This window comes from Vulpes lagopus, chromosome 14 (genome assembly GCF_018345385.1).
Source record: "Vulpes lagopus strain Blue_001 chromosome 14, ASM1834538v1, whole genome shotgun sequence".
In the NCBI taxonomy this organism is placed as follows: domain Eukaryota; kingdom Metazoa; phylum Chordata; class Mammalia; order Carnivora; family Canidae; genus Vulpes; species Vulpes lagopus.
In genome coordinates, this window is record NC_054837.1 from 19521083 (window position 1) to 19546552 (window position 25470).

The 25470-nt window shown below is 40.6% G+C and overlaps 1 protein-coding gene across 8 annotated transcripts in view; it reads right to left on the reverse strand.

Annotated features, from left to right (window-relative positions):
• Positions 1-24796, reverse strand: part of GIT2 (GIT ArfGAP 2) — a 48255-nt gene extending 23459 nt beyond the window's left edge. For 6 of the 8 annotated variants that reach the window (XM_041728824.1, XM_041728821.1, XM_041728820.1 and 3 more), the window contains exons 1-10: positions 24622-24796; positions 20079-20212; positions 18486-18598; positions 17742-17847; positions 15725-15811; positions 15477-15607; positions 13351-13445; positions 5263-5308; positions 4058-4109; positions 251-323 (exon numbers count right to left, since the gene is read on the reverse strand). In XM_041728824.1, the coding sequence (XP_041584758.1) occupies positions 251-323; positions 4058-4109; positions 5263-5308; positions 13351-13445; positions 15477-15607; positions 15725-15811; positions 17742-17847; positions 18486-18598; positions 20079-20212; positions 24622-24673 (889 nt within the window). In that variant the 5' untranslated portion in view covers positions 24674-24796. The remainder of the gene's footprint in view (positions 1-250; positions 324-4057; positions 4110-5262; positions 5309-13350; positions 13446-15476; positions 15608-15724; positions 15812-17741; positions 17848-18485; positions 18599-20078; positions 20213-24621) is intronic. The other 2 variants (XM_041728822.1, XM_041728819.1) reach the window with 1 other exon arrangement.
• Positions 24797-25470: the final 674 nt, after the last annotated feature.

The window sequence follows — 25470 nt, forward strand, 5'->3', positions numbered from 1 at the left end:
AGCCAGAGGAAAGAGTCAGAGATAGAATCTTATCATCACCGGTGTGCCACTGCTTCTCTGAGAGCCACAGCTCCCGCGTCACAAGGGAGACTCGGGGAAGCACACTCCGAAACCAACATACACAAAAGTAAATGTGGACACACCAATCAACAGGACAGTAGAAATCGGGCAAGTAAAACATGGAGGTGGGCAGCTAGTCACTGCCCACTGACAACAGAAACTTATAAGAGAAAGCCACATGTTCAGTCACCTGCATCAGTCTCTCGCCTGTCAACTTCATCGTACACATCCATGGCAAGTTCTTCAAACAAATGATTACTTAGCTGCAAGTAAAAAAAATATCAGGGACACAAGGGACAAGGATTAACACTAGGAGAATGAGAGGGCACTACGACTTATTCACTCTTTAACCTCCAATGTCTTATCCAAGTCCGGTGCTTAGTAAATACCCACTGTTAAACAGACAATAGTATTTCCAGAATAGTATAGGTCCTCTAGAACTATCTGCCTCCCACAGCAGTATCACTCCTTTGTGAAATGTAGATAGGGGTGTGCTGTAAAGGAGGGGAGAATCATCTGAAGTGCATGATCACAAAGCAGGGTCCAGGTCCCAACTTTTCACGTGACTGTTTAAAGTCCCCTCTTGTGGTCTTGGGCATTTGCCAGTGTCCCCAGATCCTAAACTCTTGGTGGGATAGAGATGCCAAGACATGCTGTTTTGAGAAGTTAAAACATGCCATTGCAGAATCCACCACCCACACTTCAGTAAGTCTCTTTGCTATATTCTTCAGTAAGCAGGCCTCCAATCCCAGAAAAAACTGAGCATCCCCAATAAAAGACAGCTTGTCTAATCAGCGCACAGTGCGGTGTCAGCCAATGAAACAATCTCCACACTTCTGGGTAGCCACCAGGATGGGGGAGGACAGTTGGGGTCTTCCTCAAGCTGGGTGAGGCTAAGCCTCCACCAGCATGGCTCCAGCTCTCTGAACCTTTTTCCTCATAAAACACACCCTGATGCTTGCTGGCTGCCTCTTTTTAGTTGACACTGGATTTGCTTTATCCCCTACTGTGTCCCTTATGTCCACACACAGTACCTGGCACTGAGATGGGGCCCAGTAAACATCCAGTCACATGCTGACCAGAAGGTATTATATGTGGCAATTTAAACTGCTGGCTACATAGACCTTATGGAAGCTTGTTAAAGGGCACACTGTTGGGTGAAAAAAGCAGCATATACAATTCTTTTTTTTTTTTTTTTTTTTTGAATATCTTTTTTTTTTTTTTTTTTTTTATTTATGATAGTCACAGAGAGAGAGAGAGAGATTAGCAGAGACACAGGCGGAGGGAGAAGCAGGCTCCATGCACCGGGAGCCTGATGTGGGATTCGATCCCGGGTCTCCAGGATCGCGCCCTGGGCCAAAGGCAGGCGCCAAACCGCTGCGCCACCCAGGGATCCCAGCATATACAATTCTATAATTAGGATTAAGCCTCTGTTCAAAAAAATGATATGCATATAAAACAAGAATTAGAAGAAATATATCAAAATCTTGAGCCTGAATCCATTAAGAATATAGTAAATGTTAAAAAAAATATATATAGTGAATGCAGATGATTCCCCCTGTCCATTTCCCACATTTTCTTTAGTGTGGTTAATTTATGATTGAAAATAAACTCAGAGGGCAGCCCCGGTGGTGCAGTGGTTTAGCACCACCTGCAGCCCAGGGCGTGATCCTGGAGACCCTGGATCGAGTCCCGCGTCGGGCTCTCTGCATGGAGCCTGCTTCTCCCTCTGCCTGTGTCTCTGCCTCTCTCTCTCTGTGTCTCTATGAATAAATAAATAAAATCTCAAAAAAAAAAAAAAAGAAAAGAAAAGAAAAGATACTCAGAGAGCCTTTTGCTAGATAAGATGAATGATGAAGGATTGGGAACTTGAACTTGCATCATAAATATCCAGTCTTTTCCAGTAAGGGACTACCAGCTGAGGTTATTATTCCTCAGTAACTACAACAGCAATACTGAAGGCTAAAACAAAACAAAACAAACAAACAAACAAAAAAACTGAAGGCTTACATCCCAGGCACTGTGCTATCATCACATTAATACTCACAACACCTCTATGAAGACAGATAGGAACTACTATTATCCCACTTTACAGACAAGGAGATCAAAGCACAGAAGTTAGGAGCTGGCCTGAAGTCACAGAGCCAGCAAGTGATGGACCCAAGATCCAAGTTTAAATCTCTGCAAATGTTAACATAAGAAATATGTTAGTCTTCTATTTCTTTCAGCTTCTCATCCAGGAGGGAGAGGTACTGTAGAATAAACACTGAAGTGGCACTGATCTAGCTATCCACCTCCCCACCCCTGCCCGGCCCCTGAGGAGGAGACTACAGAGTGGGGTCAACAAATAATCCCAGTAGCCCATCCTCACTGAGCAGTTCAGATCTGCAGCTGTTGATGGATCATTAGTCCCCTTTCCAGGAGAAACACCAAGGCACAGAGAGGCTAAAGAGCTTGTCATAGATGAGCTCTGTACCTGACCAGTCTGACCAGAGCCCAAGTTCTTGAGGGCTGTTCTCAACTTTGTTCTACATATTTATCTAGCACCTGCCACATGCCAGAGACATTACAAACCTGACCACCCCCCGCCCGCCTCATGCAGCTTTCAGCTTAGCAAATGCAGGTCAAAGAGAGCTTAAGTATTACATATAATGTTTGAATTATTTAAAATAAAAATTGGGTTATATATTACAAGTAATTAAAAGGAAATCACAGACTATTTAGTGCTGATTCCAAAGTTTATCACCTTAATTTTACCACATGACCTCCTTAATTTAAGAAAGGTGATAAAACACACAGACACACAAAACAGATACAGAACACAGAGACACCAAATTGCATAAAATACATTTATTTCATATCACAGTTAAATACTAGTAATGATAAATTCATTTTATGTAATATTTAGTACTTAATATTATATGAAGTGCTAGTAAATGGTCTTCTGTAAAAAGAGAAATGAAGAGGAAGTCATACGTTAGGGGAGATGCAATATCAGAGGCAGGCTTGGGGAAACTCCCACCTACACTGTCCAGGTGGTCAGATTTCAGCTACTTGAATGACAAAAGGGCCAGAAGCTGGGACAGGGGAGCACTGCACAAAGAGAGGATTCCCAGAAGGGGACTTGAAGGTGGCCTCAGAGTGTTAATCCAAAAGAAGTAGATAAAAACATTCGTGCACATGCATGCACACATGCAGGGGCACTGGTTGGAAAGCAGGGAAAAACTGAATGGTGAGCACTGGATGGCACCCTTCAAGGTCATGTCAGGAAGTTAAGAATCTTGGTTCTGATTCAGAGAGCTATGAGAACAGCCCGAGGCAGGCAATCTGATGGTGGAAGCGGCTGGAGAAGCAACCTGGTGAGGGCTCATCTGTGGGGACCAAACTAAAAGGAAGTGAGCCCAGTGAAGTTAGTCTGTTCGGGCCCTGACTGAGGCTGAGATGGGCAGGCTGGGAAGAGGTATGCAGACTGGAGGGAGGCTGGGCCGTGCAGAACTGGGCGAGCTCTGAGCTCACACCCCGGGCAGGCCCACCAGCCCTTGCAAGCATACACTTAAGCTCTGATGAACCAGGTAGGCTACGCAAGACAGTGACGACTGTGGCCTGATCTCAAATGGCAGCAAGTGGATCTGTGGCACTCACCACTCCAACATCAGCTCGTGTCTTTCCCTAGTGTCCTAGGAGGCTACTGGAAGGCATCCCTACCCTGTAAAAGAGTGAGTCCCACTCTGACATTGAGAGAAACTAGGAACTCTCAGGAGGAAGAATAATTCCCTAATGTCAAATGCACAGTCGTTTTCAAAATGACAGAGAAAAATGCCATTACCTGAAGCAATAAACTGGATCTACTAAATTTATCCCCTCCTTAGGATTTTACAACATCTCAGAGTATGAAACAAAGTCATCTGGTACAGCAGGTAATGGGCGGAGGACAGGTATTATTAGCAGGATGCATGGCTTCCCACACTGAATGTCACTAGGAAACAGAGATACTCACGGATTGGAGTTTCTTCTTAGCAGCTTTTGCCAATTCAGACAAATCCAGGCTGCTAAGAAAATGTACAAAACTAATAAGCTAATAAATAAACACCATTTTTAGGAGCTCTGAAGAAGATTAAGATAGCCAAGGCCGTAAGACATTAATTAACACTGAGGGACAGGGTCAGAAACAAAAATTCTATAGTCCATTAGAGTAAGAAAAATGTGAACACAAGAACTTGTAACTCCTTTTAGAAACATCATACTCATGTAACATGATAGAGAGAAAAATAATCACTAAATAACTAGAAGACAAAAACTATTGCCGGGTTCATCACCAGGCCCTTTATGTGAGAGGTCACAATTCCTGAGCACTAAAAAAAAAAAAAACAAAAAAAAAAACAAAAAACATGACAGGAAGAAATACGAAAAGGGCAGAATATGAAAAACCAGAATGGCAAGATTGTATCTGGAATTCCAGGTAATTGTTTCATTAACTCTTGATAGTATTTGTGCAAAGGTAATTGGATAAATAAGGATTTTAAAGTTCATTCTTGCAGATGTGAACTCAGCTAACCTCACAGACCAGGGGCCAGCAGATTATAGCCCATTTCTTTGTTCAGCCCATGAGCTAGGCATGGTTTTTACATTTTTAGGTGGTCTGAGGGAAAAAAAAAAAAAAGAAAAAGAAAAATATTTCATAACATGAGAAGAATTGTATGACACTCACATTTCAGTGTCCAGAAATGAAATTTTATTTCAGCTGATATGCCCTTCATTTACATAATGCCATGGACGCTTTCCTCTACAACTGGCAGAACTGAGTAGTTGTGACAGAGACTGTATGGCCCACAAAGCCTAAAATATTTACCATCTAGCCCTTAAAAATTTTGCCAATCCCTGTTATAGACAAAGAATATCCTTTCTTACTATACAGAAATACTTTGTGATATAACCTATAGACATAATATATTGTCACGACTGGCTAAAACTGTGACAATTATCACTGACTTCAATTTTACTAATAAATTTGTTACTCATACTCTTTCAAACTTAAGTTTTACATGGTGGTTTACTTACAGCCGTCTTATTTCCAAATTGTATAGCCATAAAAGAGAAAAATGTATGGGCTTTGTTAAATACAAAATATAATACGCTTAAACACTATACAACCAAGGAAATAACAGTGACAGATAAAATTGATTGGTATTTCAATGGCCTTACCTGTCTGCCATTTGAGGTATTATAAAGTGCTGTCCATTTTTGTGATCTGAAACAGAAATCAAGTCAAAGTTTTGTTTATATAAATACTGGTAATATCAATAAAGGAACACCATCATAATTTTCCCAATTTACGTTTTGCAACTAGTAGTTTCTCATAGTTATGAATTATGGGGAAGTGTTGGGGGGGGGGGAACAGAAGTGGCCAGATTGGCTACAAACTCCCTAAGATCTGACCAGTAGAAAGAATCATATTCTCATTTTCTTTTGGTACAAAGGTCTAGACATCATTAAGCAAAAGCCTGTACTCAAGCTAATCCTACATTTTATTCCCAGTATAAGTGATGATCTGTAGTCATGGACAAAACTTTTAGGGAGCTGAATTAGCTTAGAACAGGCTTTTATCAGCACTCCATGTGGGATGGGGGAGCACCCTTGGGCTCTGGTGGCTCATCTTCAAATTAATCAATTAGCATAAAACCATCAGGGCTGGGGCAGGTGGTCTTCGCATATCCAGATGCGGCTTCCCTCTGCAATGCTTACTGACCTAGTCCCCATCTAGCTTCTGGAGGATGTTGATCAAACTCCAATGAATACCCCAAAGATTCAGATGCAATGAAACGTCGGGACACCTGCACCCCGATGTTTCTATCAGCAATGGCCGCAACAGCCAAACTGTGGAAGGAGCCTCGGTGTCCATCGAAAGATGAATGGATAAAGAAGATGTGGTTTATGTATACAATGGAATATTACTCAGCAATTAGAAACGACAAATACCCACCATTTGCTTCTACGTGGATGGAACTGGAGGGTATTATGCTGAGTGAAATAAGTCAATCGGAGAAGGACAAACAGTGTATGTTCTCATTCATTTGGGGAATATAAATAATAGTGAAAGGGAATATAAAGGAAGGGAAAAGAAATGTTGGGAAATATCAGGAAGGGAGACAGAACATAAAGACTCCTAACTCGGGGAAACGAACTAAGGGTGGTGGAAGGGGAGGAGGGCGGGTGTTGGAGGGGAATGGGTGACGGGCACTGAGGTGGACACTTGACGGGATGAGCACTGGGTGTTTTTTCTGTATGTTGGTAAACTGAACACCAATAAAAATTAATTAAAAAAAAAAAACTCCAATGAATAAAAAGCCATTATAAATATTCACATCTAGGTTTTTGTGTAACCATTAGTCTTTATTTCTCTTGGGTAAATACCCAAGAATGGGACTTCTAGGTTATGGAGGTTATTAGGTAAATGTATGTAAAACTTGGTAAGAAACTGCTAGACTTTTTTGACAGAATAGCTCTATCATTTTGTTTATCAGGCAGCAATGTAAGAGAGGTACAGTTGCTTTACATCTTGCCACTCATGCTGTCACTTTCTTTGGCAGATTTTTAATTTTTAGTCCTTCTAATAGGTGTATAACAGTATCTCATCATGCTTTTAGCTTGCATTTCCCTAATGGCCAATGATGCTGAACGTCTCACTTCATGTGCTTATCTGGCATCTGGATAGTCTTTGCCCGGTTTGTACTGGATTCTTACTGTTGAGTTTTACATATGTAGGTATAAATATTCTGGATCCAAGTCCTTTGTTAGACATAGGATTTTCTAATATTTTTTCCCGGGCTGTGGCTTGTCTTTTCACTCTCTTTATTGTAGTTTTTGCAGAGCAAAAGCATTCAATTTTGATGAAGTCCAATTTACCAGTATTTTACTTGATCCAAGATCACAAAAATTCTTTCCTGTTTTCTCCTGGAATTTTTATACTTTTAGGTTTTACATTTAGATCTATGATTCATTTTGAGTTAGTTTTTATACCAGGTGAGAGGTACTTAAGTTTATATTTCTGCACATGGATGTCCAGTCTATATACTTAAAAAAACTATTCTTCTTCCATGTAATTGCCTTTGCAACTGTCAAAAAATCCACTGAACACACTTATGTGGGTCTATTTCTGGATTCTCTCTACTGTTTCACTGACTTGTATGTCTATCTCTTTATCATATCCACTGTCTGAGTACAGCAAGAGTTAAAATTGGGTGGTGATTCTGCTCACATTCTTCTTTCGCAAAACAGTCCCATTGTAGTTCCTCTGCCTTTCCATGTAAATTTCAGAATCAGCACATTTATGTCCACAGGAAAATCCTTGAATTGCATTAACTTTACAAACTAATTTGTGGATAATCAACTTGTTAACTCTATCGAGTTTTCCAACCCATAAACACAGTTCTCTCTCCACTGATTCAGGTCTTTCTTGATTCGTTTCAGCAACATTTTGTAATTTTCAGCATGTAGATCCCATGAATATTTTGTCAGATATATACACAAGCATGTAACTTGGAGCTATTATAAATGGTGGTGTTTTTCTAGCTTGTTTCCAATTGTCAACTACTAATCTATAGAAATATGATTGATTTTTGATTGTTTCCCTTGTATTCTGCAATCTTGCTAAACTCACTTATTAGTTGTAAGAATGTTATTCTAGACTCCTTGGGATTTTCTACATAGAACCATTTTACTTATGACTAATTGTATTGCTTCCACTTCAATCTGTATGTCTTTTATTTTTCTTGCCTTTTGACACTGGTTAGGACTTCCATGGCAATGCTGAATAGGAGTGGTAGGAGTGAACATCCTGGCCTTGTTTCTAATATTCGAACAAAAGCATTCAATCTTTCATCATTAAGCATGATGTTAGCTGTGGGTTTCTACAGATAATCTTTATAAGGTTAAGGAAGTCCCTTCTATTCTAAGTTTGCTAAGTTTATTTCTTTTATGAAGGATGCTGAATTTTGTTAAATGCTTTTTCTGCACCAGTTTTCATCTGAAAATATTTTCTAATTTTCCTTGAGATTTCCTCTTAGACCCATGGATTATTTAGAACTTTGTTGTTAATTTCCAAGCATTTGGGTATTTTTCAGTTATAGTTTTATTATTTATCACTAGCTTAATTCCATTATGGTCTGAAAATATACTCTGTAGGATTTTAATGCTTTTAGATCGGTTAAGGTTTGTTACATAACCCAGGATATGGTCTATCTTGGTGAATGTTCAACATGTACTTGAAAGGAATGTGTATTCTGACAATGTTGGGTAGAGCATACACTATGTCAACTAGACGCAGCTGGCTGATGGTTTGGTTTTAGTTTGCTATCCTTGCTAATTTTCTTCTTTTAAATTTTGTTTTACTTATTTCTTTTCATAGTTTCCATATCCAATGTGGCACTTGAACTCATGACCCCCAAAAACATCAACAGTCACATGCTCTACCAACTAAACCAGCCAAGTGTCCCATATCCTTGTTGATTTTCTTTTTTCAATTTTATTTATTTATTCATGAGAGTCACAGAGAGAGGCAGAGACACAGGCAGAGGGAGAAATATGATTTCTCCCCTACAGGGAGCCTGATATATGAGACGATCCCAGGACCCCAGGACCACAACCTGAGCCAAAGGCAGAACCTCAACCACTGAGCCACCCAGGTGCCCCTTTTTTGTTGATTTTCTATCTACTAGTTCCTTCTGTTACACTAAATGAAGATGACTGAATATCCAAGAATTGTGGATTTGACCTTTCCTCCTTTTAGTTCTATCAAAATTTGTTGTATTTTGGAACTCTGTTGCGGGATCCCTGGGTGGCGCAGCAGTTTGGAGCCTGCCTTTGGCCCAGAGCAAGATCCTGGAGACCCGGGATCGAATCCCATGTCGGGCTCCCGGTGCATGGAGCCTGCTTCTCCCTCTGCCTATGTCTCTCTCTCTCTCTCTCTGTCTCTGTGTGTGTGTGACTATCATAAATAAATAAAAATTAAAAAAAAAAAAAAGAGAGAGAGAGAAAGATGGAACTCTGTTGCTACGTGTGTACACATTTGGAATTATTACATCTTCTTGGTAAATTGACTGTTTTATCACCAACTTATGTTCCTCTGTATCCCTGCTTAATTTTCCTTGCCCTGAAAGTCTACTTTGTTTGCTATTAACATAATCACTTTAGCTTTCATTTACTGTGTTTGCAGGGCTTATCTTTTTATATCTTTCTGCTTTTAACTTACCTCTATCATTATATTTAAAGTGAGTTTCTTATAAACAGCATATAGTTAGGACTCATTTTTTTCTTTTTTTAAAGATTATTTATTTATTTATTCATGAGAATACACAGAGAGGAGAGAGAGAGAGGGGCAGAGGGAGAAGCAGGCTCCATGCAGGAGCCAGACGTGGGACTCGATCCCCAGTCTCCAGGATCACGCCCTGAGCTGTAGGCGGCGCTAAACCGCTGAGCCACCTGGGCTGCCCATCATTTTTTTGTCTTAAATCTGTTCTGACAATCTCTTTTCATTTGGTACATTTAGATCATTAACATAACATTTAACGTAATTATTAACACATTTGGATTTAAGGCCATGATTTTATTATTTAGTTTCTGTTTGGGCCTCAGTTTTTTGTTCCTCTTTCTCTCTTTTTGTCTCTTTTCTGGAATGTTCTGAAGTATCTTCTGATTATTTGAGTAATTTTTAACATTCCATTTTATCTCTAGAGGTTCTGTTCACCTATCATTGCATAGTCTGTTTTTAGTGGTTGTACTACGCATTATAGTATATATATAACCTTTTGATCTACTTAGAATATTTTGTCATGTTATGAAGAATGCAAAATCCTTACCTCCATATTTCTTTTACCTGCTCCCCTTTTATGTCGTCATTATCAAATGTATCACACTGACATATGTTGAAAACTCCACCAGATGAGCATTTAACTGTCATACATATATCAAAGAATTTAGGAGGGAAACCGTCTATTATACTTATCCATATATTTATCATTTCAGTTGCTTTTCTTTCACTCCTAAAGTTCCAGATTCCCACTGATATCATTTCCCTTCTATCCAAAGAACTTTTTCGCATTTCTGTTAGAGCAACTAGTTCTCTTCATTTTAAAATGCCTTTATTTTGCCTTCATTCTTGAAGGTTATTTTCACTGGAAGTGGAATTCTAAACTGACAAGTTCTTTTCTTTTAGGACTTTAAAAAGTTGTTCTAGGGCAGCCCAGGTGGCTCAGTGGTTTAGTGCTTGCCTTCAGCCCAGGGCATGATCCTGGGGTCCTGGGATCGAGTCCCATGTCAGGCTCCCTGTATGGAGCCTGCTTCTCCCTCTGCCTGGCTCTCTGCACCCCACCCCATTAATAAATAAAAATAAAATCTTTAAAAAAATAAATAAATAAAAAAATAAAAAGTTGTTCTACTTTTCATCTCCACTATTTCCAATTAAAATCCACATTCGGGATCCCTGGGTGGCGCAGCGGTTTAGCGCCTGCCTTTGGCCCAGGGCGCGATCCTGGAGACCCGGGATCGAATCCCACGTCTGGCTCCCGGTGCATGGAGTCTGCTTCTCCCTCTGCCTGTGTCTCTGCCTCTCTCTCTCTCTCTGTGATTATCATAAATAAAAAAATAAAAAATAAATAAAAAATAATAATAAAATAAAATCCACATTCAAAAAATAAAATACAATAAAATAAAATCCACATTCATTCAAACAATTGACTTTTCATGTTACGTTGTTTTTTTCCTTGGCTGCTTTCAAATGTTTTGGTTTTTCAGCAGGTTGATTTTGATGTGTCTGAGTGAGGATTTCATTGAGTTTATCCCATTTGGGATGCTCTGAGCTACTTAAATCTATAAATCTATTGTCTCTTGCCAAATCTAGAATTTTGAACCCATGTTTCTTCAAATATTTTATCTGTACCAGGCTTTCTGATCTCTTTCTGGGAGTCTGAGGATACAAACATGACATTCTGATATTGTCCCATAGGTCCTTGGGCTCTGTATTCAGTTTCTTTTTCCTCCCACTCTTTTTTCTCTCTTTTGTTCAGACTGGGTAATTTCTAGTGATCTATTTCAATTCACTGACTCTTTTCTTTGTCATCTCCAATCTGCTCTTAAGCCCATTCAGCAGGGCACCTGGGTGGCTCAGGTCATGATCCCGGGGTCCTGGGGATCGAGTCCCACATTGGGCTCCCCATGAGGAGTCTGCTTCTCCCCTGCTTCTCTCTCTGCCTATGTCTCTGCTTCTGTCTCTCTCATGAATAAGTGAAAATAAAATCTTAAAAAAAAAAAAAGCCCATTCAGTGAGTTTTAAAATTTTAGTTATTGTATTTTTCAGTTCAACATTTCTATTTGGTTCTTTTTATGTCTTTTGTTTCCCCATATTTCTATTTGAGAAATATACAGTCTATATTTCTATTTACTTCAAGAACATTCATGCTTAGTTCTTAAAGTATGATGTTACCATCTGCTTTAGTCTTTGATAATTCCAACATCTGTGTCATGTGGGGTTGGTATTTGTTGACTATCTTTTCCCCTGCCACGTCTTTGGGATTTTCCTGGTTCTTCATATGTCAAATAATTATAGCTGATATTTTGGATGCTTTGAGAATTTTGTTGTGAGATGCTGAGTCTTCTTTAAATTCTATGGAGAATGTTAATTTTTGTTTTAGCAAACAACTGACCAGGTTAGGTTCTGCCTCCTGGGCCAAGTGGTGAGAGGATAGAGAGAAAAATAAAAGCAATCAGGATTTTCCTCCTGCTCTAAGTCAGAGATTTAGGCAGATGTGCCACCACTGCTGCAGCCACAGGATTGCCTAGAGGCTGGGGTGGGGGGAAAAAGGAAGGAGAAAAAAAAAAAAAAAACCCTAGGGGAATCCTCCAATTCTCCGTCCTGTAGGATCTCATTTACTGCACTGTAGACCAGAAAGAGAAGCCTTCTTTGCACCTGCTATACAGTTCCAGATTTCAGGCTATCACGAAAGCCATATCAGAAGCAAAATAGGACACTAATCACCAGTTTGATGTTACTTTGAGTTCCCTAACACACCATCCAGAGTCCTTAGATAGCTACACTTCATGCTTTTGGTCCAGCTTTTGCTTTTAATTATATTTAGCAGGAAAGAAAAGGTGGGGTGTGCTTACCCCATCTCACTGGGAACTGGAACCATACCAGGGCCTCTTAACTCTACCATACAACTAGGTAAGTGAATCACTGTGTAGGTATATGTGGATATTCTAGTCAGGGATTGGCAAACTTTCTGTAAAGGGCCAGACGGTAAATATTTTTTGCTTTGTAGCCCTATGGTCTTTGTTGCAACTACTCAACCTACTCTTTTTTCTTTTCTTTTCTTTCTGTAATCTTTGCACACAATGTGGGGCTCAAACTCATAATCCCCAAATTAAGAGTCACATGCTCTATTGACTGAGCTAGCCAGCCCCTCAATCTACTCAGTTTTGCTGCAGTAGTGTGAAAGCAGCCACACAATACGTAAACAAATGGGCATGGCTATCTTGGTATCTCCCCTGCCAGGTAAGTATGGGCATGGCTATCTTGCAACAAAACTTCAATTAAATAAACAAGTGACAGGCTAGATTTGGCCCACTGACCCTGGTTTGCTGACCCCAGTTCTACTTCATAAGTAAAGTTGGCTAATGGCAAAGTTCATTTTGGACTCTTTTCCATTTCTTGGCAGAATTCTTCAGATAACTACCTAAGTTATTGCTCTGCTCTTCCTTTTTTTTTTTTTAAGATTTTATTTATTTATTCATGAGATACACACACACACACACACACACACAGAGAGAGAGAGAGAGAGAGAGAGAGAGAGAGTGAGAGAGAGAGGCAGAGACACAGGCAGAGGCAGAAGCAGGCTCCATGCCAGAAGCCTGACACGGGACCTGATCCCAGAACTCCAGGATCATGCCCTGGGCTTTTAAAGGCAGGCACTAAACCGCTGAGCTACCCGGGCTGCACATGCTCTTCCATTCCTAATCCTGTTATGTGCAAGAACTATGGTGCACATTCAATTTTGGTTGGATTATGCTCTTTGATTGTTGAAATAGTTACTCCTCTGGAGCTAAAGTCTTAAAAACTAAAATTCAAGGAGTTTTGTTCACATATAACTGAAAATGCTAGTTATTTCAAATAAAAAAATCCTTATTTACAATTTTCTCAAGGATACCTTAAAGTAGAGGTCTTGGGTAACAGTGTTCCAACTTGTTTTTCCAGAGGCTAACTGATTGAAGGTGTAGAGAGACTGCTATCCTTTCACTCACCTGGTTTCCTGCCACAGAGATAGAAGGCTAGTCTGTCAGTCAGCTCATACTGTATTTCGACAAGGCGTTCCGCCAGTTCATGGTGCCCTCCTTGCCTACCAAGAGAAAACAAAGTACCATTTATATGCCTTACCAGCCACTGGCTCTCAAATGAAAAAGTACAGAGATGTCTTCCAAGACACCTGAGCAATTTACCAAATGTGACTTCTTAGAATAATCAACCTTTTGTGTGAGGTAAATTGTCAAAGTCTACTTTGGTTCCCACCTCTATAAACTGTTTTCATAGTCTGAACTACCCCCTCTCCTTTCCTAATTTACATAACAGAATACTTAATAAGGAAATGGAGGACTTATGGGACGTATAAAGAATCATTTCATTTAATGAGGTAGAAAATAAAACCAATAAATGATCTAGAGTAGAGGTTCTCAAAAATTAACTAGTGTGCTTTAAAAAAACATGTAGATATCCAGGCCCCAACCGTGGGAATTCTGAATCAGGACAGGACGATTGTGAATGTCAATTTTGAAGAAGGTCCTTTCCTTAGGGGTTCCTGATGCAGCCAGTCTGATTCCAGATGAGAGTTTAGTAACCACTTCAAGGTCTGTAATTCAGGGAGAGACAGACCAACAGAATGCACAGCTCACACTTGTAGCTAGGTTTACCTGCTTAACTTCAATTTCTATAAGAGAAAACATGAGGTTTGTCTTTCTTAACTCACCAAGTAAATACTTAAGCTGCTTGAAATCCTTTTAGCAACCAAGCATATAAATAATCACACGGAGAGACTATTTTATATGCAAGGTACACATGAGGAAACTCCAAAGTAAGTGACATTTAAGTATCATGTACTGAGGGTTCTCTTCCTCTTAAAAGCTGAAGTCTCGTTTCTGCCTCTTTCTTTTCCCACCTTTCAAGACACTACAAAATATTCCTCTGACCTACCACACGTTTGATTTCTGAGATACGGATCTCTTTCCCTCATTCTTTTTAAATAGCTGTGAAATCAGGAAGTATACTACAATTGATGGTACATCATCATTTAATCAGCTAAGTTGTTCTTAAGTGGTAGGTGACATAATGACGACCCATACAGTCAGTGGAGTCTCAGATCTAGGAAACACTATACTCCTCAATACCCAAGTTCTTATTATTCCTAGACACACTCTGCTCCATCCAGTAAACTCCTCTGCTGTGCTGAAAATGCCCTGTCCATCCCTCCCTCCTGAACGTAAACTCAACCCTTCTCTTTTACTTGGAATGTCTTAGCTTCTCCTTCACACACCCAAATCCAACCCATTTTTTAAAGACCAAGTAAAGAAGTTTCTTACTAACTTAGGTCACAACGAAGAAACCCTACATATGCCTTTTAAGACCAGTTATCCATTTTGGCAATGAATTCCACATTATCTTGCTTCCTTTAACTCTTTCATGTATTTATGAATCATCTCCTCCATTAGATAATAAATTCTGGAAAGGCACAATTTTGGCATTTCACCCATTTTATCCTCTGCAGAACAGTAGAATCCTTTGCAGTTGATAAAAAATTAATTTGGAAAAAGAAATATGAGCCATCTTCTACCATTTAAATGATATTCAAGGCTAACATGGATTTTTTTATTTTTCCAGCATTTCACAAAGTTTCTAAAACAAGAAGAAACTTAAGGAATTTTATTGCAAGCACCCAGACATCTGCTACCTAAAACCTATAATTAACATTTTACTATTACTTGTTTAATCACCTACCTATCTATATAGCTCTGTTTTTTAAGTTCAAGCAATGACTAAACATATTAAGAAACTGAGGAGTGGGTTTTGCAATTCTTGATACTTGCTTTGGACTATGGCTCAAATACCATTGCATTAGAAGTCATTTGAAAGTCTGGAAGCTAAGCACACTGGAAGCTAAGCACATTAGCTAAGCTAATGGTTCTACCTCCTCCAACTTTGCCAGGCTCTGAGCTCTTATGTATTTGAAATGCCTTCATCTGTAAAATAATAGATGTATATCCTTAACTTAAAGGGGTTAAATGTTAATCATACACAATTTAGCCACCAACAATGAATCATACCCAACATAAATAATCCCTAACCGAAGATGCAGTGACAAGAAATCTAGGTCTCTCACCTTGCATAATCCACAGGAGTTTTTCCACTAGAATCCTGTGTGCCTGGGTCTGCTCCATATACTGCCAATAATTCTGCCTGTAAAATCTGCCCTGCTTTGGAGGCAACGTGGAGTGGGGTGTTTCCTTTTTCCTAAGAAATATTAATAAAAAGTAGACAAACAAGCAAATTAAATAAAACTAAAGGCTACAACAAACACAACCCACTTAGTTTCAATTTAGTATCTGAATCAATTCATGCTTTTCTCACAGGGTGAAAGAAGTTGGCTTGTGCTCCTAAAGATAACAGCCTCAAACAGGTTTCAAGATTCCCTGTTCTCACGCTTGAATGAAGTTGCTGAAAAACACACAAACCAAAAAAGTATTTGTTAAAAGTGTAAAGAATGGTATACTATAGCAGCTGGCAGATCATTTTAATATACATTATATTAGTGATAATCAGTTATTTAGCTCAGTAAGGATGGAAGCATCAGCCTCTCCCTTGCTGGTCACAACCACCCCAGAGCTCTAAGGTGGGGCCAGGTCCATTTTACTGATAAGGAAATAAGGACTGGGAAGGCTGATCTGCCCAAATGCACAATCTAAGTGGTACAATTAGACTTGAAGTGAAAGGGGGTATGAGAAGATAGGCAAACACAGCTCTGAAGTCTCAAAGACCTGAAGTTCAAACCATATACCCTTCAAGTTGTGTGACCTTGTGGAAGTTCTTTAAACAATCTGAACCTTAGTTTTCTCAGCTATAAAATGGTGAAAACAATGCCACCTATTCACAGGATTACTGTAAGGAGTCAAAGATATAACAAAATGCTCAGCATGGGGCCTAGTATACAGGAAACACTCAAAGAATACAACTGCTGTTATTATAATCATCATTATTATTTGTTGTTATTTAACCTAGGGCTTTAGGACTGCGTACCACATGCTGTAAACTACTGGATTCTGCTTTATAGCACACCCTCTTCATAACAACATTCTTGGCCTTGTATACAATACTTTAACAAAATCTTTCAGGGTGGGAAATAGGCCTGGTGTATACCAAATTCTGTACCACTGCAGAAAAGCTCTTAAACATGCAGAAGATTAGCTGCTTTTTTCAAGTCTAACCTAGAATTGTCTAAAATGCAATAACCCTTATTATAAAAATGCAGAAGTCTACTCCAGCATCTATATCCACACCTTATTTTTACAATTAATGTATTTAATATTCTTAAGTTGTGGTAAAAACCCCATGCCAAGCCTTATTAACAGAAGTAACAGTTATATATGTTTTCTATGCAAAGTTTAAAATTCCTTCTTTTTTTTTTTTTTTTGCAAAGTTTAAAATTCTGATTGCGAGTGTCCAAGCTCTGTGTGAACATTTCCTAAAAGCAGTGCTTTGAAAATAAAAATGCATGTTTCTCATGGCATCTCTCAAAATCATGGAAAGGCCCACATAAAGAAAACCATCTACTCATTTTACAAGTATAATAAAGAATCATAAGCACTACAGCTTTCAGTCATCCTGCTTCCTGAAGATCCTACTCAGTATGCAACCCAGAAACCTAAAGCGGTCCCTTGAACTTTCTAGTCCCTTCTAGAAACAAACTCAAGGGATGGTTCCTATTTTAAAGTTAAATGAAAAACCTTTAGGGATATAATTTTAGGGGTGTCTGGGTGGCTCAGTTGGTTAAGCGTCTGTCTTCAGCTCATGTCATGATTCCAGGGTCCTGGGATCAGTTCAATGGGGAGTCTGCTTCTCCCTCTCCCTCTCCCTCTGCCCCTCCACCTGCTCGTGCTCACCTTCTCTCTCTTTTTTAAAAAAGATTTTAATTATTTGAGATAAAGATTTTATTTATTTATTTGAGAGACAGAGAAATAGTGAAAGAGAGAACATGAGCAGTCGGGAGAGGGAGAAGCAGGTTCCCTGCGGGGTTCAATCAGAGGATCCTGGGGGCCATATCCTGAATTGAAGGCAGGTGCTCAACCAACTGAGCCACCCAGTTGCCTCAAGAAATATAATTTCAAAACCATTTCTGAAAAACATAAATAATTTTCTAAATACATACTTATTTTTCCTTGTACCTCCTTGTACCTCCACTAACATAGAATGGCTGCCATTTGAACTAAAATTAAAGATGTAACCAACTGCAAAAAAGGTTGTTATTACTTATTTAGAGTACAGAAAGTTTCTGTTTTGTTTTTCTTTTCTTCCTCTTTAAGTTTTTTTCAAACAAAACAATATATCATTTGATCCAGCAGTTTTAGGGATTTTAAAAAGCGTGACCCACCTTGCTAAGATCTTTGGCAGTCATACTGTCATCATCCCGGCAAGGCAAGCGATGGACAAATGCTAACATCTGATATTTGGCTCTGATGAATTCTGCTTTATTAGGACTGATTACCACCCAGAAAAAAAAGAAAGAAAGAAAGCTGCTTACTTGCAGTTCAGATGCAACATTTCCCATTCTTTAGGCTGTAAAAAGAAAAGGAAGTGACCCATATCCCCTACTAGAGAAGAAAATGAATGACACTGAAATAAGTTCTAGCAGGAGTTTAAGACCTGAAGTCTCAAAACATCAATTAGTCATTCTAAAGGCCAGGACTGCAGAATAATTGCTTTTTAGAGCTTCTCTCTTTGTAATTTTCTTAACTGACCTACAGCCTTGTGAGGAAGCAGCATTATATCCCATCCTATAGGTGAGGCATCAGGCAGACCAGAGCCCAGAATGGAGATTTTTGGTCTGATTGCCTCTTGTTTGAGCACCTAAGCTTAAATCAGATTACATTAACAGTCTCTGAGCATTAGTGTCAAACTGGAGAAGCCACTGACTTGTGCTGTACAACCATGCAAAAGAGATGGTCCTGTGCCTGGCCTTGTTCTGCATTCCTAAGAGCAGAGAGCTCAATGCACAATTGGGGTGTAACCACCTCCTGTGCTGCCCTTGTGGGGGCTGGTCCAAAGTAGCTGCACTCCTTTTAGTGGGCCCCAAGTGTTATGAAGAAATAAAAGTATTTATAAACATTCCACTCACTGTACTTTATCCTGTGGATTAGCTTTACGTCTTCCGCTCATAATAGAGGCAGGGTCCAGCAAAGAATGTTCCCATATAGAATTAGCACCATTATTATACAAAGTTTCAACCATCTAAAAACCAAGCAGTACAAAATCATATTTTAATTTCTTTCCACAAATATTCACTGGAAATTGTAGTGACTGAACTGGGAAAACCAAGACCCACTGCACAGCGAGGATGTCTTACAAATCATTGCTTTCAGATTCTAGAATGAGAAAGATGAACCTATATGCAGGATTCAGGTCTGACCAGGAAGACGGCTAAGTACCTAAAAGAGTTTGATTAGATTGTTCTTACAGATTAGGAAGGAAGAGCACTTTGACACTTTGGGGTAAGCCTGATTATCCAAATACTATTTTCAAGATTCTTAACCCATGTACTGTCTAGACTTTCCATCTAATATTTTTCTTTAAATCTACTCATTTAAAAAAAAAAAAACTTTTACTAGCAATTATGGCTTGATGTGCTAAAGTTTTCCAATACACAGTAAAATAATGCAACCATTAAAATAAATATGTATTACCTACATCTGTCTTTTGAGTACCACTGGTGGTTCATGTGCCATACTTTCAGAATTGTTCTTTTAGGGTCAAGCCTGGCATTTTAAACTACTCATCTCCGGACTTTCTTCAGGCCCTATAATGAAATCTGTAAACAAAGACCTGACAGCAGTAAATACCCACTTTCACATGAGAAGGAGTTAGAAACTTCTGAGTAAAAGTTATTAATAAACCGTATTTCCCAATTTCATTTCAAAGCATGACTCCTGACCCAGTCCCATCTCTGTTTCTGCATTAGTGGAGACACTGTCACATCAGAGACCCAAACCCACTTGTTTTAGTCCCCTTGGCTTATACAGGCAAGTTTAAGAGACACATTGTGCAGCTGCCACAGATTTAGTAAAATATGTACTCAAGACAAATGAAGGCGAAACACATGCTTAATTCTGACTTCCAAATAAAACTTGAAGAATGTGCACCCCAAAATAGAAGTACAGGTGACATGACATTCAACCCCAAATAAAACAAAGACCTCACTTAACACTTAGCAGTGTAGGGCATTCAATCGAAACATGTTAACTCAATATCCTCTTTAACCTGTAACAAGAACTTCAAGAAAACTTAAATCAGATGTTTCAGGAATTTTAGAGGAATCTCAGTCCATGCTTCCATCAAAGCATGAAATGTAAGGAAAAGCCTGAGACTGTAGCTTTCAGAAACATTTATTGTGGTATACAGAAAAAATGGACTATTTAAAAATAATTTCTGGTGACAGTCCAGAAAGTGAGCAGTAAAATGCTACCAAGAAATTTTAACAATTATTTTTGTATCTATAATTAAGATTTTGGCACAAGATTTATTTGCTGGAAGGGGGATAAAAAAATCTCAAATGACAAATTCAGTTCTTACATACAGCATTAATAGGCACAGCACCTCTATTCAGCTGATTGAAACATTTTTATAAGATTTAAGGAGTAGGAGAAATTTTAGTTCCTAAAACTATGAGCCCGAAGAGCTCAAATTACAAACTGTGAGAATTCTTAGTCTTTACCTGCAGCAACGTGGGAGGCCACGGTGTGTGTTTAAGATGCCTTACTTGAGAGATGTGGCGCCCTAGGCTCCGATGGACACTGCAGCACTCGTCACATATAAAAGTTCCCCTATTTACTGATGCCCAGGAAGGATCTGGAAAGAAGAATGACATCTCAATGGCGAGGATACCAGGTGGCTGCTATACTGCCAGATGGCCAAAGATGACTGAGGTTTGGTTTTTCAGAAAAACAAGACATTTCTGTTGTTTTATTTTTATTTTTTTTATTTCTGTTGTTTTAGAATGCTAGTCAACACACAAAGCTGGTGAGCCTGTCTGATGTTACCACCTATCTTGGCTGATCGAGTACCACATTAATTGAGACTAAACACATGAGCTGAAGCCCTAAATAACCAGTTGTCTTGTGTCCTTCTGGTACAGGGCTACAGTCTGTAGACCTAATATAATCTACCATCTCAGAGGCATGCTCCTTCACTCAACATAAGACAAACAAATTGAGAGGGTACAGGTGAATCATTTCAAATCCATCTCCACAAACAGCAAGATAACATAACCACGTCAGTGAAAAATCCACATAGCATTATCTGAAGTAAATGGTGAAGAGACTGTAACCCTAATCTACTGCCATATCTCTGCATGGCTCTGGGCTCAGCAGAAAGCTGCAAGCAACACAACAGTAAAACTGTTGGTTGTGGTGGCTTGGAGGACACACTGAGGAACCTGGCCTTCTCTGCTAGGAAATGTTCTATGACATCCATTAGTCATTTCAAATAAACTGCTAAGTTCTACCTTGCAACTGATCTGAAAGAACAGAAGTGGGAACAACAGCAACCTCAAAGAGGTAAAGATGTAAAATAAAAGTGAGTAATATTTTTGGTGCATGTACAATACTTTTTCCCACCAAGTCTCATGGAGCTTTAGCAGACATCCTTTGAGACAAGACATAATTCGTAGTTGGTAAGCAGTGAGAATAATCCACACTAGGCAAGTAAACTGAACACATACTTAGAAACCCCAGATTTCGTCAGACTCACAATGGGGTGACAATAGGTGCCACTCAAGCTGCTTGGTCTAAGAGTTATATTTAAAAATTATTCAATGTCCACAAAAATCTCTAAAATGCATTTACACCATCTTTACCATTTTTAACAGTTTATTCAAATCCTTTCCAACCATATAATGAAAAGTTAGGAGATTTCAATCAGAGACAAATCCTGGGAGTCAGAGGGTGTGGTGGTTGAGAGGGTGGCTCTAGAGACAAGCAGTCCAGGGTTGGAACCCTAACCCTGCCACTTCTCGCACAATGATCTCAGACAAGTTATATGAGTATCCTCTCCCTATGGATCGAATGGGAATAATAGCATATGTCAGAGTAGGGGGGCACATAAAGGGTAAAACTCCTTGCATATAGTAAGTACTCAGTAATGTGAGCTGTTATAACTATTCTAAATTATTTCCTAAGTACCATTCAGATATTTTCAAGGGCTTGCTGAAATTTTCGATAACTGAAAAAGTTTTTTTTATTTTCTTAAAATTTATTCATGAGAGACACAGAGAGGCAGAGGCATAGGCACAGGGACAGGGAGAAGCAGGCTTCTTGTGGAGAACCTGATGCGGGACCTGATCCCAGGACTCTGGAATCATGACCTGAGCCAAAGGGAGATGCTCAACCACTGAGCCACCCAGGCATCCCTGAAAAAGTTTCTGATTGTCAATACTTAAAACATCAAATGATTCAGGTGAACTATTACTACAGTGAAAAATCTCAAGCGGAGTTTTCAGGTAGTTGGAGTTCAGAGGACGAGCTATTTAAAATGAATGAGGTTTGGGGCACCTCAGTGGCTTAGCTGGTCAAGTGATTGACTCTTGATTTTGGCTCAGGTCATGATCTCAGAGTCATGAGATCAGTCTCCACACTCAGCACAGACTCCGCTTGGGATTTTCTCTCATCTCCTTCTGCCCCTCTCTGCAAGTGTGCAGGAGTATGTGAGTGCACACTAGCTGTCTTTCTCTACATATATAAAATAAAAATTAATTCCAAATGAATTAAAGTCATTAAAAAAGAAAAGTATTTGCTAAAATGTGGTCATGGCTAAAGGTTTGCCCTGAAATAAAAGAGAAAATAATTCATTGTAAGTATAACTCCGTCAATACTATTATGCTATTTGGAAATGCAAAGATTGAAAACACGAAGATGAAAAATCCCTACAAAGATATGTAAGTACACTGCTTTTTGTAGTCTGATACCCATACTACTACTTAAAAAAAAAAAAAAAAAAGGACGATTTTGAAGCATAGCTTTGGTTTTCAGCTATCATTCAGAGCATTCACAGTGTTCCTGGAGAAAATTAAATGGTAATTAGACAACAAGGATGTAATGCACATTAAGTGACGTTCTCAGTCGCTTTAATATCATGGATCAGAATCTCATGGAAAAAATATCAAAATGTTCACAACAAAGTAAAATCAAAATTGAGTTCATAGGAATGATGCTGGGTGAAACCTTTCCAGATTACTTAAATGTTCTATGCTGGGGCTTCTTCCTTGGGCTTCAGAAATGTCTATGGCCCCGTTAAGAAATTATAAGTTCTGTGTAAAAGAGTGATTGATTATATGTGCATTTTCTGGGGAAAAGGCCTCAGCAGTCATCAGAATCTTTAAAGGAACTCCTAAAAGAAAGAGGCAACTCTTTGATTGGGGCTCTGCAGAAAAGGCAGCACAAATTCCTAGCTGCTCAAGTTCACACAACATTTCAAGGTAGCCTAATTATATTCAAAACAGGAAGGAAGTGACTCAAGTCTCTGTAGATTAGGCACTTGAGACAACACCGAAAATGATACAATGGAAGAGAAATGTTCTGAATTATGCACGAAATGCTGCAGAACGGCATGACAGTTATTAGTCTGGCAATGGAGAAGCTGTTTTCGTTCGTCCGCATCACCTAATGAGTAAAGAATACGCATTCCAAGAGGAAGTCTGAATCTAGACTCATGTGAAACAAACACATCACAGAAAGCTCAACTGAAAACAAGAAAATAAGGAAGTGGAACAAATAACATTTTCAGAGAATACAATGGAGTCTGTAATAACCCACACTAACTCGGTTCTCTTTTTCAACTCATCTACACCCCCCCACCCCCCACCCCCCGCCTCTCAATCTGCAAAGGAAACTGGTAACCCCACTTGCACTACACAGGCCATGAAAGAACCACACAAGGTCTGACTTGCCACAGTACTACTTAAAATCCGTCTCTACTGCCATATAACAAGATGGAAGTTCAGAACAGTTGCAAAAAAAAAAAAAAACCCTGGTTTTTTTCAACGATTTCTTTAGGATTGTTAACTGGGAGCTACTGTAACCAATGGGGCCATCTTACCTTTGAATTACTTCCAATTTCAAAGCAGGTTAATCCAGGCACCAAGAATAGCATAGAGACCTGTCAACTCAGTTTCAATTGCTAAGAGGGATCTACACTCTAAAGCTGAAAACCCTAAGCCCCTCATGCAAGTGGAGAATGGTTTTGGCCTTTCCACGCGCCCACCTGTCTATCCTGCCTGAATGCCCAAATGCACCTATTTGCTAGCGATTTTGTTTTGTATGTTGCAATTAATGTATGATGTTGAACCTCAAGTCTGTCTTTAAAGACCACAAAGGTTCTGTACTAAACAACGCAATACAAAAAGAAAGAAAAAGAAAAAGAAAAAGAAAAAGAAAAAGAAAAAGAAAAAGAAAAAGAAAAAGAAAAAGAAAAAGAAAAAGGAAGGACCGTAGATGAGACGATCCTAAGAATACTCCTGGACTCTTCTTACCACTGAATGTGGTTCTCCCAGTGCGGGCCGTCGGAAAAATGAGGAAACTAAGGCTGGGCCAAATGAAATCACCAGCCCAAGGTCACCCACAGAGAAAACCCTGTTTGAACCCGGGCCGTTCGGATCCCAAACTCCAGACACGCACCGCCTCCCAAGCGAGCGCTGGTTGAGCTTGCAGGACCCCGACCTCCCGGAGATCGTCCCCGGTGGAGGTGGAGCGGGCGCCGGGATGTCAGGGGCAGGAAGTCAGCCCCGGGGGTCGCCTCCCCTGGAGACTATCGGTGGACGGAAGCGGCGAGCGCGCCCACCCCGGGCAGGGCCCCCTCGCGGGCCGGGACCGGGGCCGGGGCCGGGGGGCCGCGCGGGGAGGAGGGGAACACCTGCAGCGTGTGCGGGCGGCGGCCGGGAGAACGCCCGCGTCCCACTAGTGTAATCGGCCCCTCCTACGGATTGCCCAAGCCCCTTCCTGTTGGGGAAGCGGCCCCGACCCCGCAGCCTCCCCGCCCGGCCTGGGACAGAGCGGGCGAGAGGGGAGGAGAGGGGCGGGAGGGCGGCGGCCCCCGTGCCCGCCCGGCTCTGACAGGCCCGGCACGGGGGCCGCCCCAGGTCCTCCTCCTCGCGACCCCGGGGTAGGGGTCGGCCGCAGGGGCCCGCCCGACCCGAGGGGGCGGCCCCGGGGCAGGGGTCCCTCCGAGCCGAGCGGAGGGAAGCGGGCCCAGCCGGTGCGACTCACCCGGCCCGCTGCAGTCAGCGCACACCTCGCTGCTCCGAAGCCGCTTGGACATGGCTCCCGCCTCCCACCTGCCGGGAATCAGGGTCCCCGGGACAGTGAAGGCGGCGGCGGCGGCGCTTCCGCTCTAACGGGTCCCGGCGGCGGCGCAGGCGGCGGCGCCTCTCCCCTCAGCGCCTCGCAGCCGCGGCGCAGCGCGCACGCGCGGGGAGGCGCCCTTTGCCGACAGGCAGATCATGTGACCGGAAAGGGCACGCTACCTTGCCGCCATCTTGAGTGAGGGCAGATATGTGCCCCCGCATCTTCTGCCCTGTTTATGCGTATTTTCTTTGATTTTGAGTTTCTCTCTCTCTCTCTCTTTGCAAGTCCCAGTACTGATTAATACGAGGGGAAGCAGCAAAATCCAATGGCCAGGGTTTTGCAGCCACAGGTTTCCTGAGGCATTCAATAGTCAAGTGACTTGGTATAACTGGTCAAATTCATTCGCTTGCCCAGTATTTATTGAGCATCTACTATATTCCACAGACTGTTCCAGGCGCAAGAGAAATAACAGCAAAGAAGACAAAATTTTTTTTCTTATGGCGCTTACATTCTGCTGTGGTAGATCTACAATAAAATAAAATAAGTGGGGATCCCTGGGTGGCGCAGCGGTTTGGCGCCTGCCTTTGGCTCAAGGCGCGATCCTGGAGACCTGGGATCGAATCCCACATCGGGCTCCCGGTGCATGGAGCCTGCTTCTCCCTCTGCCTGTGTCTCTGCCTCTCTCTCTCTCTGTGACTCTCGTAAATAAATAATAATAATAATAAATTTTAAAATAAAATAAGCAACAGTAGGTGTTTCTTTGGCTGCAGT